The 15288-nt window shown below is 39.2% G+C and overlaps 2 protein-coding genes across 4 annotated transcripts in view; one reads left to right on the top strand and one right to left on the bottom strand.

Moving 5' to 3' along the window:
* Window positions 1–11378, top strand: part of HIBCH (3-hydroxyisobutyryl-CoA hydrolase) — an 82509-nt gene extending 71131 nt beyond the window's left edge. For both annotated transcript variants that reach the window (XM_066346238.1, XM_066346237.1), the window contains 3 exons: window positions 3713–3832; window positions 7565–7598; window positions 11052–11378. In XM_066346238.1, coding sequence (XP_066202335.1) covers window positions 3713–3832; window positions 7565–7598; window positions 11052–11167 — 270 coding nt within the window. In that variant the 3' untranslated portion in view covers window positions 11168–11378. The remainder of the gene's footprint in view (window positions 1–3712; window positions 3833–7564; window positions 7599–11051) is intronic.
* The window catches only part of C7H2orf88 (chromosome 7 C2orf88 homolog), a 61093-nt gene that overhangs the window by 12582 nt on the left and 33223 nt on the right, over window positions 1–15288 (bottom strand). The window lies entirely within an intron of this gene.

The following is a 15288-nucleotide window of genomic DNA, read 5'->3' as shown; positions in this document are numbered from 1 at the left end:
CCCGCATGCGCCCGACTGGGATCCACCCGGCATGCCCACCAGGGGGCGATGCTCTGCCCATCTGGGGTGTTGCTCTGTTGCAACCAGAGCCATGGAGCCATGAGGCAGAGGCCATGGAGCCATCCTCAGCACCCGGGGCCAACTTTGCTCCAATGGAGCCTTGGCTGTGGGAGGGGAAGAGAGAAAGAGAGGAAGGAGAGGGGGAGGGGTGGAGAAGCAGATGGGCGCTTCTCCTGTGTGCCCTGGCCGGGAATCAAACCCGGGACTCCTGCACGCCAGGCCGACGCTCTACCACTGAGCCAACCGGCCAGGGCCGAGACCAGAATTGTGTTTACTAGATTGTTTGGGTGCAGGATTATATCAAAATACATTCTATCAAAGCTCAAGATTCAAGCCTTAATCATTTATCAAAAATTTCAGAATAGTCTGTTTTCTTTTTAATGAGTGAAGCTATATATTTGAGCTCCTTTAACTCTCTTCCATTATCTCCTCTTTGATTCCTCTAACCTGCTTCTCACTTTCTTACCAAGTGAAGCATCCCCTTCTGTGCTTATTCCAGGCTTTCCTGCCTCTTCGAGGAACCAATTGAATCAGCATCTTCAGTTCTACCTTCTGGAGTTAGTGGCACATTAGTGTTATATTCAGACCTTTTCTACCTTTATAGAAAAACCTTCCCTTGACTCTTTTTTTCAGGCTGTCATCCTTAGCCTTCTGCCTTGGCATCAAAATTACACAAGAAAGTATATTTATTATTTATTTATTTATTTATTTATTTATTTTAATTTATTGGGGTGACATTGGTTAATAAAATTATATAGGTTTCAGGGGTATAATCCTATCATACATCATCTATACTGTATTTGTGTTCACCACCCCAACTCAAGTTTCCTTCCACCACGATTTACCCCCCTAGACCCTCTCCAACCACCTTTCTCTCTGGTAATCACCATACTATTCCATTGTCTGTCTATGAGGTGGTTGTGTGTTTTTTTTTGTTTGTTTGTTGGTTGGTTTATTTTTTGCTTAATCCCTTTATTAAGCAGAATTTTCATTGAGCCTCCTCCCCCCTTCCCTCTGACAGCTGTCAGTCTGTTTTTTGTATCTATGATGAGCCTGTTTCTAATTTGTTAGTTTATTTTGTTAAGTAGAGTCCACATATGAGTCAAATCATATGTTATCTGTATTTCTCTGACTGACTTATTTCACTTAGCATAATATTCTTCAGGTCAACTGATGCTGTCCAAAACATAAGATTTATTCTTCTTTATAGCTGAGCAGTATTCCATTGTGTAAATGTACCACAGCTTTTTTATCCACTCATCTACTAATAGGCATTTGGAAAAGGTTTTTGCACAGCAAAGGAAACCATCAACAAAATGAAAAGACAACCCACTAAATGGAGTAAATACTTGCCAATGAGATATCTGATAAGAGGTTAATATCCAAAATTTATTAAGAACTTAAAAAACTCGAGACCAGAAAAACTATACAATTAGAAAATGGGCAAAAGGCCTAAATAGGTATTCTCCAAAGTCTACAGATAATCAATAGAAATATGAAAAGATGTTCAATGCCACTAATATCAGAACAATGCAAATTATAACCACAATGAGGTATCTGATCACATCTGTCAGAATGGCTATTATCTTCAATAAATCAACAAACAACAAGTGTTGATGAGCATGTGGCGAAAAGGGAGCTCTTGTGCACTGTTGGTGGGGGTGCAGATCACTGCAGCCTCTGTGGAAAACAGTGTGGAGTTTCCTCAAAAAATTAAATTTGGAACTGCCTTTGACCCAGTGAGTCCATTTCTAGGAATATATCTGAAGAAATGTAAAACACTAATTTGAAAGAATATATGCACCCTATGTTCAGTGCAGCATTATTTATAATACACAAGCAAGTTTTTATTCACTTTTTTATCACATAACACAGTTTCCTCTTTTTATCTTTTTTGACTTCAGTCTTTGACATTCTTGGCTACTTTTATAGCATCATACATAGTAAAAGGAGGTAGGTTTTGGTATAGGCAGGTTTGGATTTGGATTCCTGTGCGGTGTGACCTTGGACAAATTCATGTCAGAGTCTGGTTTCCTCATTTGTAAATGCAGAATTCACATACATGTGAATGTACTTTCCTTAGAGCTAAGGGAATTATGCTCGATAAATGTTCTTCCCCTTTCTTGTTTTGCTTGGCTTCTGACACATTGCACTGTCCTATATTGCCATGTCATTTATCAGGTGAGTATTATTGTTATTTTCATTTAACAACTGAGGAAACTGAGATCATGTAGGAGGTGGCGGTGCTGACATTCTGCCCCAGTTCTATCTGAGTCTAGAGTCTAAACCCCAAGTCTCTGTGCCGTTACCAGCATAGTTAGAGTTGTTGGCAACTGTAGTTCCTTGGGTTGTTAGTGTAGTAGTTTCTTCTTAAACAAGGTAGGGCAAAAGCACTGTTGGAAAGGAATTGTAGCTGCATTGACCGAAGATGATGAGGGATAAATGGTGGCTATGTCACTCCCTTAAGTACACCTTTTTGTATTGTGAATGAAGTACCGCCAGGAGTTCATCTGTGATAGTATAGGAATCTCTCTGGCAGCAAAATGGACCCATTGTCCTACTTGCCTGTGGAAAGGAAGGGCCTTCTAGCACAGAATGCAAACATACTGAATGAGTTCCTATGAAGATGAACCAGATTCATAAAAGCCATAAGCATATTCTTTCTTCATCTTCTCTTCATTAGCATTGTGGCTGTAGGGTAGGGTACTGATCCCACCTGAAATTTCTCTGTACAGTAGTTCTTTATTTAAGCTTTGGCAACTGCTAGGTAAGATGCTGCCCTATCCATTCAATGTCCCCTGAATCTGTGTGCCAGGCTTAAGGATGCTACAAAGAACCTGGAATCTTGAAGTGGGGGAATTCTTTGAATTCAATAGTGTGGTGATTGTGTGGGGTGGGGGTGAGTGGAGGAGGGTGTAGGGGGAATAATTGCTGATGGACAAAGACTTGACTTGGGAGGCTGAACACACAACATGGTGTCCAGAGTTGTGTTGTAGAATTGAGCACCTGAAACCTGTATAATTATGTTAACCGATGTCATCTCAATAAAATTCAATTAAATATAAAGTAAAATTTATACTTTTGAGACAGTCATTCAACAATATGCCTGAAAACTGTCTATTACAATGATAAAGGTAAGGCAAACATCAGGTTTACACAGCATGTAATGGACCCCTTGCAGCAGCTGTTGTGGTCTCAAACACATGTCTTGGAACACTGGTCACAGCATCTTTAAATTCCAAAGGAAGTGATGTAGATAGCCTCATAGCCAAGGACTTAAACCTATGATCCTTATTTTACTAAATATTTAAATACTATAGAAGCCTTTCTCATGGTACCTTGAGTAGTTTTCTCTTACTTCCAAGATAAATATTTTGTTATTTAACTTATAGGTGCAGAATTTATTCCACTGGTGGAGTGGTCTGTTCTCTTATTGTAATGGATTAGGAAACTTTTGTTTGGTACTTTGGCAGGATGAGCTGAAGGCCTAATCTCACTTTTATAGTACTTTGTCATACTTTTATAGTACTTTGTCATATAAAAGTACTGTTGAGCAAATTTGAATACTATTTATATCAAAATTCAGCTAGTTTATTATAGACACTAAAGGGACTAATCTAAAACTGGTAAAACATTTTTTTTTCTCTAATAGGTAATTAATAAAATGTCTCCAACATCTCTAAAGATCACATTAAGGCAGCTCACTGAGGGGTCTTCAAAGACCTTGCAAGAAGTGTTAACTATGGAATACCGGCTGAGTCAAGCTTGCATGGTAAGACTTTTTAAAAAAGTATTATCACTTTAGTATTATGAATGTAATACATGGTCATTGTAGAACATGTAGAATACAGAAAACTGTAAGAAAATTAAAACTACCTGTAAATGTACTCTATGCAAATACAATGGGCCAGTTAGCTTAAGGTGTGTGGAGCTATTCCTCCTAGGTTGTTACTGTTTAGGAAACAACGATTATATTAGTATGTAAGAGTAAGGCCTCTAACCTTACACAGAATTCAAAGTAGAAATTAACCATTTTTCAGGCATGGTCTCTGACTTTGGGCAAAGAGGATAAACTCTAAATCTGAATTCCATCATTAGTAAATGGAGAGAGAGAATAATAAATGACAAATGGAAATTATTCATCTGTTACGTTTTAATTAATAGATTAGCATTGAGAGTTGCATTGTAAGTACACTTAAAATAGGTAGTAATCACTTAGCATATTACTGATTTCATGAAACATTTCAGAGTCATAGTGATTTCTCACAGATGATAAACTCTTCAAAAGCAGAATCCTCTCTTTTATGTTATATGTATGAGGCACTCAGATTAATACACAGCCTAATAGAAATATTTAGTTTAAAAACTAGAAGAAAGACATTCCTAATGGACTTTCATGTCTTGAAATAGTTATTAAGATATTCAAAGCAGTTCCTCCACCCATAAATACAGTTCTGTTAGTCACATCTTAATGTCAGTCCTGACATTTAAGGTCTGATGTTATGAGTAGGTACTATTCCAGGTACTCTACATGCATTCTCTCCATTAAATCCTACATGATCTATAGGAGGGTGGGTACTTTTATTGTCTCCATTTTACAGATGAGAAAACTGTGACAATGGGGAGAGAACCTATCTAAAGTGGTGCAGAGACAGTGGTGTGTGAAACCACGTGGTTTCACTCCAGGGTTGCACTCATGACCACTGAATGGTTTGTGTCACACAGCCCATGTGTTCACTGTGCTTCCAGTGCAGTGCCTAGATTCAGGGGTTCCCTCCTTTCTTTGTTCTCTCAGCAAGTAAGTTAGCTGTGTGCCAGGGACCGTCGTAAGGGTTGTCGTTGGAAGAATGATACTGGCCTTGTTCTTAGGTAATTTATAGTCTACTGAGACTATCAAGAAGTAAGTAAACAGAGTAATTACAAATCGTGGTAAGTGCTCTAAGAGAAATGTACTGGGTTGGTGATAGGGGAGAATGATGTGGGGACAGGACGGGGAGATAGAGGGAACCTGCTTTAAATCAGTAGGTCGGGGAAACAGCTTTGGGATGTCAGCTGATCTGTGACCTGAGGGGTGAGAAGTGGTAATGTGCCTCTTGGGGTTCAGCAGGTGGTGATTTGTTTTAGTTTGTAAGGTAATTATGCTGCTAAATGGAGATGGCGTTGGAGAGCTTCAAGAGTGGACATTGAGACCAGGTAGGAGTTTATTGCTGTAGTCCAGGTGCAGAGTAGTGGCTTAGAGGCTGAGGCAGTGGAGAGAGTCAATGGATTTGAGCACATGTGGGAGATAAGATTGATAGGCCTTGTGATGGATGTGAGGAAAGAATGCCTTTGGGAACTGGAGCATAAAGGTGTGGCTTAGAGAGTTAAATCTGAAAGACACCAACACCAGTTTTTAAAAAGCTGCAGAGATTTATTTATTCACTTAACAAATAAGAGTGCTTACCACATGCTAGGCACTGTTTGAGGCACCAGTAGCATTAGGTAAACAAAACATACAAAATCCCAGACCTCTTGGAACTCAACTTTGTCATAGGGAAGATAGTTGTAAACAGGTAAGTTTGTAAAATATACTGATTATAAGTATTAAGGAGAAAAAGTGGAAAGGAGGATATGGCTTATAGGGGTAGAGGGGGTTTGAACTTGTAGCTGGGTTCACCAGAGAAGACCTCACTGAGCTGTTCTTTGAGAAACAACCTGAAAGAAGGTAGGGCATGAACTGTGCACGAATCTGGAGGAAGAGCATCCAGGCAGAGGGCACCGCGAGTGAGACCAGATGTGGTGTGCCTGCCTCTTCAGGAACCCAGGGAGGCCTTGCGGACGCGGTGGGGTAGGAGGTGGGTGGTGAGAAATGGGTGAGGTCAGAGCTAACGGCAGGGACGGGCTGCCTAGCGTATATGGCCTTGAAGGCCTTTACAAGACATTGGCTTTTCTGAGTAAAATGGGAAGCCACTGGATGTTTTTGAACAGAGAAGTGACATGATCTTATATTTTAACAGAATTGATCACTTAGCTGCTGATGTGCTGAGTATTGACTGGGTAAGATCCTAGAGAAGGAAAAGGAGAGCTCTGATCTGAGGAGCTCCAACATTCTGGAGTGGGCTCGGGTAGAAAGCCGTGGGAGAGGACCAGGAGGGCGCTGTGCTGAGGCAGGAGAGGCGTGGCTCAAGGGGGCGGGACTGCCGAGTCCTCTGGTAGACACGGCAAAGGCACCCTCATCTCCTGAAGTTGGGGGTGATCTGAGCAAGCTGTTCCAGGGGTGTTGGGGCAGAAGTTAAAGTGTGATAACTTGGAGAGGAATAAGTAAATGGGTTATGAAGAAGTGGAGACTGTATTCAACTCTCCTTCAAACAGAAATAGGGTAGAAGCTGGGACTGTGAAATCAAGTGAGGTTCCTTTATCTTGCAAGGTGAAAGATACCAGAACATGTTTATAAATGATTGAAAATGGTCCAATAGAGAATACAGATTATGTTGATGATACTAATAACATTTACTTACCACTTACTAGGTGTCAGACACTGGTGGGATGTGGATCAAGATAACCTTATGATGGATATATTTATTGATAGTGCCATTTCTGGAAATTGGGAGTTAGGGAAATTACTGTCCCAGGTCACATAGTTACTGTGTAGTGGAGACGAGGTGAACCCTGACTTTTGAACTGCATGCACCTAGCCACTAATTTATACTGCCTACATTGATGATGCCAGGAAAGGAGAGATGGGGACCTTCTCAGGCAGAGTCTTTGAGAAGGTAGGAGGGAATGGGAAAGGGAATTCGGGGGAGGGAGGACTGGCCTTTGAAAGGGGATGGTCTCTTCCATCACCAGGGAAGGAAAGTCGTGTCTGTACGTAGTTGGGCTGCAGGTGTTTTAGTGGCAGGAAGAAGAGAATTGCATGTCTTAGGGCTTTTTATTTTTATTTTTTTTAAGAAAGTAGAAAATTGTCATTAGCTGAGAGCAAACAGAGTGGTTTGCAAGGGGTGGAGTTTGAAGAGACAGAAGACAACTGAAATCATCATCTTGGGGAACGGGGAAGGAAACGTGGGCTGTTGAGCAGTTTTCTGTGCCTTTTTGAGACTTGTGAATAGAAATTTTAAATGAAACAAATTAGAGTTTGGTTTTACTGCAGCAAGGTTTGGCTGCTCAAATGTAGGGTTCAGCTGGTGCTGGGAATAAAAGGGAGAGAAGGACGTTTTTAAGGAAAAGTGACCACGTTAATAGACTGGGGAAACTGGGATGGATAAAGAACGAACTGAAGCCAGAACAAATGGTGAGAAAGTTGTAGGATCGGTGGAGCTCTCAGTAAGATCAGGGGTTTGTAGCAGTGGAGACGCTTGGGCGAATAAAGATGGGTTGGAGATCAGAGAGTGAGTTACCAGAGGTGGTCAAGTCTCTGCTGTCGTGGTTTGGGTTGTGGCTGTGGGAGATTAATGTGGGTGTAGAGAGAGATCACCAGGAATAAGGATGCTCAGAGATGCTCCATTTCATCTTGATTTTCTTTCAGGCGGGCCCGGACTTTCGAGAGGGCGTTAGGGCACGTAAGTAACCATTTCCTTCCTGGCCATTATGGAAATAGAGTTTATGAGCATATACTGTTAATCAAAGATGATAGTTGTTTTATTAGTGAAATTAGACTTATAAAGATTGCAAAATGTTTTTAAAAAACATTCCCAACTGGCATATAAGGGAAGATAAATCTTTGCATCCAATATTGAAAAAATTTATATAACCTGGTCTCTGCTTCCTAGTTTATATGTAAGAGGTAATCCTGCTTCTACAGTCACATGCAGAGGCAGCGTGAGCTTGTAAACTCATTTTGCTGCTAAAGCCTTTGAAAGGTACATTTCTTCCCTCGCAGAAAGCCCTCGTGTCCCCTACCCTTCCTTTCTCTTTGTACTGGACTGCCCACGTCTCAGCAGTGCCCAGCCTCCCAGCCGCCTCCTTGCCTGTACCTGAGCATTAACATTGACACTGAGAAAACCATGTGATATCATTAGTAAATTCTGCTAATGTTTTTATTTCTGTTTTTGCTTATCATCAAAGTCAGCATATTTAGAAAAAGCAAGTGAAGTGGTTATTTTTGTTCCTAGCAAATATGCAATAATTTCTTATGTCTAGGCCCATATCCCTGAAAAGAATATTCAGTAGCTGTTCTTTCTGTTGTGTGGGTTTTAGCCCACATGTACTTTTCATCTCTTTTCTTCACATTTCCATTGATATCTTTGATACAGAACAGACTCTGGATATTTTATCTGAATAGAAGGTTATGTTCTCTGAGCTGTAAGCTTGATAAACACTGCTCACTGTAGAATTGTGTTAATTTATGGCATGATAGAATACCAGAAATAAGGAGAGGGTTCAAATCCTTTTAGAGGACACATGGAGTTAAATCAGAGGAGGTACCTTACATTTTACAAAATCCATGTAAAATATGCATTTTCCCCACTAATTTCTAGCAAATTCTTGCTCTGTGTGGATCAGAGTCTAGAATTCTGATTTTAGGAGGATCTGTGTGGTACTTGGATTATGTTGCTAAAGTGTTCATTATATGTTAGAGCACCATTCTTAAACTTAAAAACAAAGGATATTGTTTTTAGATATATTGTTGGTGATTTAAAAATAAAAGTTGAAATTGAGCAGCATCAAAGTTCTGATTTATAAATTCAGGATTTTTTAATTATTATTATTCAATAAGAAGAGGAGAGGCAGAGAGACAGACTCCAGCATGTGCCCCGACTGGGATCCATCCAGCATGCCCACTAGAGGGCAATGCTCCGTCTGTTTCTCAGCAACTGAGCTCTTAGTGCCTGAGGCAGAGTCCATGGAGCCATCCGCAGCACCCAGGGCCAACTTGCTCTAATGGAGCCATGGCTGCAGGAGAAGAAGAGAGAGAGAGAGAGAGACAGAGAGAGAAAGAAGTGAGAGGGGGAGAGGTGGAGAAGCAGATGGGCACTTCTCCTGTGTGCCCTTACCGGGAATCGAACCTGAGACATCCACATGTTGGGCCAACACTCGACCACTGAGCCAACCAGCCAGGGCCTATAATGCAGGTTCTCATCAAGCTACTCTTAAATAAAGTACATTGCCTTGTTTTTCAGCATAACCTTTTTATTCAGAAAGCAGTATCTATTCTGGGTAAAACTGTTTGGTGTTTTTACATAACCAAATATTTGCTTCAGTTTGCTAATTATAAAATATGTTAGCAAATCAGATGAAATAAACTAGCAAATTAGGGAAATGGTTGTCAAAAATTTTTACTCATAACATCTAGAACCAACTTCTTCCTGGTTTTACGAGAAAATAAAACTAGATTTTCTTAGCAGAGCTAGAAAGCTACCAAAGGGAATTTGAGTGGATGTCTCATGAGATCTGAAAAACCTGAGCTTTGTACTTGGCACGAACTTGAGATATTTGTGCTAGGTAAAAATTTGTTAGTTTGAAATAAAGTAACACCCATATTTTATTATTCTCTTTCCTTTTGCCCTTCAGTGGACTGTCAAGGAGGTAGATAGCATTGGCTGGAGGGCTTAAAAGGGATCCTTGTACAGAGAAATGTTCCAGGAGTGTTTTTATTTACAGTGTCTAGGGAATGGAAAACTTCCAAACTGGCAGGGATTATAACATCAGTGCTCGGTGTTACACTGAAGCCGTGCCCCTGGATTGCCGAAGTTAGGCAGCCAAGCCTCAGAACCCTCAGTGCCCACACTTAATTATGCATGAAGCTCTCTCCCCCTGGAGGCAGCCTGCTTCCCTGGTTCCCAGATTGCTTCTTTAATTATTTAGCCTTTATTGCTAAATGCGGTTTTTTAGGTTCACTCTAGAGTTTGTATGTTTAAATATTTTCATTCTTCACAAGAACTATGCACATATTAAGTATGGTTAGAATTCCCTACCACGACCATACTAAATATAACCCCTTCCCTTAAAATTTTTTTTTGAGAGAACTGTAGATTCACATGCAGTTCTAAGAATTACTGTAGAGCAGTGATTTTCAACCGGTGTGCCGCAAGAATTTTTAGAACATGAAATGCCTATTTAGTCGGGGGCACTGACCTCTTTTCCCTTAGATTCTGAAGATAAAAATGTAACAACCACCAACACAATAGTTGACTGGTGTGAATGAATGAAAATTATGTCTATTTTTGTGTGTGTCAGATCAGAAAAAAAAAAAAAAAAAAGGTTTTTTTTTTTAGTTTTATGTGTACTATGAGATGAAAAAGGTTGAAATTACCTGCAATAGAGACATCCTGCCTTCCCTCTTCCAGTTTCCCAATGGTGACATTTGTGTCTTACTATAGACACCATCACAACCAGGAAATTGACATCCTTCTCTGTTTTTAAAGAAGAGTTTGCAGATTGCCTCGTACTTATTATAATCCTGTGGGGATACTATATAGCTTCACTAAATGATGACTACATTGAAATAGAAGTAGGATTTATCATGATGACTTGAAGACAATCTGGTATTTTAATTCAGAGCTATGTGAACTAGAGGACTCAGCAAAATGGCAGTATTCACATTTAATTATGCATAAAGCCCCCTTTTCTCTACCTGAAATCATTTTCCTCTTAGCTCATTGTGAAGGAGGTTAGGAGGCAGGTCTGGGCCCTTCCCCCTCTCCTGCCTTCCCTTTAAACCACACCAACTCTGGTTTTAGCTGTTCTATAACAGGGAGATTTCATTTGACAAAGAAAAGAGTTCTAAGCCTTAAACCACTGGATTTGTTCAGTAGGCTCTAGTCAGGCTAGAGGCATCGGGCTGAGTGAGTTAGAAAAGAACCCCGCGGTCATCATCATACATTGCTATCCCTCCAAAATCTGTGGGGGCTTAATTAGTAAGAAAAACAGGATACATACAAAAACTTCAAACTTTGCAGAAAAAAAATGTGCTGTTGAAAAATATGCCTAGTATAAGATAGTTTGTCAGTTCAGTAAATAAAATCTGTTAATACCAGAAAGAAATTAACATTTTTTATGTCTTCATTTGACAGTTTTAATAGAAAAAGACCAGAGTCCAAAGTGGAAACCAGCGAACCTAAAAGAAGTCACTGGTGAAGTTGTGAATAATTACTTTAAATCTCTGGGAAGCAATGATTTAAAATTTTGAAGTGACTGGATTTTGCAGCAGAGGTTGGCAAACTATGGCACATGGCCCAAATCTAGCCTGCTGCCTGTTTTCTGTGTCCTGCAAGCTGGGAATGGCCTCTGCATTTTTAAGTGGTTGGGGAAAGAAATCAAAGATTACTATTTCATGGCCTGTGAGAATTGCATGAAATTCAAATATCAATGTCCATAAATAAAACTTTTTTGTAACATAACTACTCATCTGTTTACATATTATTTACGGCTGCTTTGGGTAATTGCAACAGAGATTTATAAAACCTGTAAAGCCTGAAATATTTACTATCCAGTCCCTCTCAGAAAAAGTTTACCAGTTTCTGTTTTAGAAGATGGGAAATTTAAAGGTCTGTAGAGATGGTCAAGTTAGTCTATCTAATTGTAATGGGAACTTCATGTTTTGACTTTGGGTAGTGGTTTATATATTGATAAATAAACATATAGATTATAAAAAATAAAAACCATGAAATATTTTTGGATAATGTGTTAATGCTTCATGGAATTTTCTTCATATACAATCTATTTAAACATAATTATGAGTTACTATAGCAGAAGTGTTCCTTTAATAACATTAGAAATCTCAGGCAAAGAGAAAAGGTTTTTATGAAGTTGTCTTCACTATTATGAACTCAGTTTTGGCATTTCCTAAAGTTAACCTCAATCCCTTCCTATGGTGAAAGTGAAAGCATCATTTTTTGTTGTTTGCCATATTCGCTAATTTGGCAGAATGAAGATTTAGGGAATTCTAATCTCCAAGATAGAGAAATTCTGCTTTCTGCAATTTACATCAAACTTGTGTGTGATAACTGTTATTTGTCTTTACACAGTTCACATCAGGAGGAAAGAAATGAATAGAACTTTCATTTAAAATAAAAATACTTTCAATAATTGGTACTGTTAACAAAACAATTTTTTTTAAGGTACATAAGAAATCTCAAGGTGTTCAAGACTTGGAACCTTATTATCTAGGTAAGAATAATTTAAAGATCAGATTGTCATTTATTTTATTACTTGGTATAGTTTTTCTTTCACCTTGAACCACTCAGAAAAGTAAGAGAATTTCAGGTTCCTGAGAACAAAAGGCAGCAGAACGGAAATGACATCACCGATTTTCTACAGTGCCCTTCTCATAGGTGCAGTCCAGAGGCTGCTTAACTTGTGATCTTACTATGTTACACTGCAAGGATTTCCCCCCAAAATTTTAGGAACATATTTAGAATAAAGATGCTATGATAATGGGCATGCTTACATTGAAGCTTCTAAATTGGAATGATCCAAAAAATTACTTGCATACTGGATTTTTATTCACTTTGTATTTGTTAGAAATGCAGAAAATGTTAAGTCCTCTATGTTAAAAAGTTTGAAAGTACACAGTGTTGAAAAGTATTGGCTTACTGAAAAATTAAGAACTCACAGCTACAATGTAACTAGATTTTTATTGTGGTTGCAAAAAAAACTATTTTCACAAAAATATTTGGAAAAAAACACACCACTTCATAGCTAACTCTTATGGGGAAGAGAAATTGCTAATAAAACTTGAGTTTCGGCAAAGTAAATTTAGGGAGTGCATCTGAGTTTGTGCACAGTGCCTGAGCAAGACATGTCGTATGTGGTCACACAAATACAGGATGAGGGCATATGATTAAGCAAACAATATTATTTGTTAGAACTTTGTAAATTACTTTTTGCTGAAATTATTTGTAATGTGTAACTTTTGATTTCTAAAACTAGAATACAAAAGTACAGTTCCTCCATTTCCTAAAATGCCAGTGATATTGGGTAGGATATAGGAGTATCATACTTTATTCATTCAGTGTGTCTCTTTTTAATACTAATAAGGCAATTTGACAAATTATTCCTTTGGGACTGTGATTATTTTTATCCCCTAATAACCCTAGGTAGTTTGCAAAGAACAGGTAAGGCAACTGAAAGTGGAGAAGTCGCATCACAGGCCTGTAAGGGAAAGGTAACAGTGCACCAGAGACACGGAGTGGGGCAGGAGTGGTGAAGCACATTTGTGCGGTTCTGTCGATCTTTGTAAATGAGGAATTGGCACATTTCCTCTGACTGTCTGCTGCTTCTACAGCTACCACTTGTAGGTTCTCTTTTGCGCTTGTAGCAGCTCATCTGCTCCTACACTGGGTCCAGTGGTTGGGTGTGTGTCAGTGTGGTAAAGAAAGTAACTTGCTAGTGTGTCCCTGCCCGCTGTTGAAAACATTGGAAACTTGTTTTTCCAGTGTGTCCTCTGATAGTTTGGCATTAGTGGGGTTTCTTGGGCTTTTTCCTTCTTTCCGTTTCCTTACTGTTTGGCCATGATTCTTATTTTATCTGTTTGTGGTACAAGTTAGAACAAATGTTTCCCTTTCCAATAGCTAATAATTCTTTCAGTCTTTTGTTTTATATGTCTTCTCCCTCAAACAGTCCCTCTACACTCTTATTGTTCAGGCAAGACCTGTAAAATGAAGTGAGTCCAATATTTAAATATGAAGGTAGGAAAGAAGCCGAATTACCCTATTTAAGATGTTGTTCTCTGTCTTGTCATCAAGGCTGGACTAGATCTTCATGCCTACCGCACACAGTGACATTGTCTATCCGCTTTCTCCCGCCTTGGTGTCTCCTCTGGTACGCTGATTAAGCAAGCCTGTAGTCTTTGTTCGTGGTTTGACGTATAGTATAGCACACATTTCTAAGATAAGTCTCCGTATGTCGTAGGAACAAGGGGGTGGTGCTTGGTGACAAAACTGTGTCACAGAAGGTGGCAACAGAGTTGACACTTCTCGCCAGAAAAGGATCTGTTGGCATCGCTGTTACACCCTAGGAAATGGGGACCCAGGGCAGGAGGAGCCTGAGGTCAAATATTCAGCTAAAACCAAAACCCAGTAGCCTAAGTCCCTATGTGTGCTGAAAACTTTAAGTAATGTGGTGTTTTTATATGGCTTTGTGTTCTCACCATAATGTATATTATTTTATATACCTAACATCTTTCAGCAAATGACCTTGCAGCAGAAGTGCCCTGATGTGAGATAAAATGAATGAGAAACAGTAACATCTAGGCCAGGGGTCCCCAAACTTTTTATACAGGGGGCCAGTTCACTGTCCCTCAGACTGTTGGAGGGCCGGACTATAAAAAAAACTATGAACAAATCCCTATGCACACTGCACATATCTCATTTTAAAGTGAAAAAACAAAACGGGAACAAATACAATATTTAAAATAAAGAACAAGTAAATTTAAATCAACAAACTGACCAGTATTTCAATGGGAACTATGCTCCTCTCACTGACCACCAATGAAAGAGGTGCCCCTTCCAGAAGTGCAGCAGGGGCCGGATAAATGGCCTCAGTGGGCCGTAGTTTGGGGACCCCTGATCTAGGCCTTTGTATGAGTCAGTATAAATACTCAGAATCCTACATTTTTTTTCGTGAGCTGAAAATAGGTTTTGCTGTTTTAAGAAACTTTCTTTTTTGAGCCTTATGACTTCAGATCCTTGGGTAAACCTGGTTGTAGTTTCTGTATTTCCGGAGTTGCTAGGATGTCCTGGGAGTAGGTGAAATGCAAGTGGGATGACCAGATGTGCAGAGACGACTGAAAGATGGCACATCACTCCAAAGAACTCTGCCCAGGTAGCTTAGAATTCACTCTTCTTGGTTGTGGATTTCTGAGTATAATTGTTAAAATTAGAGGTAGTATTTCTGTCTGCTTATAAGATCAAATATTTCATTAAAGAAGTCACAAGCCTTTCTTAGCCTTCCTTTAGATTTCAGTGACAAAAATCTGTCACTGAAAAGAATCTAACACACATGGGCTTAAATAATTCCCTTTTCAGTTAAACTCTGTGTAGCAAATCTGGATGAAAAGATAATTCTAGATTCTCAGTTCTAATCTTTCTACAAGTTATGTCTTAGTATCTTCTCTCTCTCCTAACTTTTGTCACCAGTGATCTCAAACAGTACTGAATTCTTTAAAAAAAAAAAAAAAAGCTTCCTAAAAAATGCCAACTTTATGAAAATAGTATAGTATATAGCCATAAATACCCTATGGCAGTAGTCAGCAAACTCATTAGTCAACAGAACCAAATATCAACAGTACAACGATTGAAATTTCTTTTG

The sequence above is a fragment of the Saccopteryx leptura genome, chromosome 7, assembly GCF_036850995.1.
Source record: "Saccopteryx leptura isolate mSacLep1 chromosome 7, mSacLep1_pri_phased_curated, whole genome shotgun sequence".
Taxonomy (NCBI): Eukaryota; Metazoa; Chordata; class Mammalia; order Chiroptera; family Emballonuridae; genus Saccopteryx; species Saccopteryx leptura.
The sequence above is the reverse complement of the archived record's forward strand: the minus strand, read 5'-3'. Positions and strand labels throughout refer to the sequence as shown.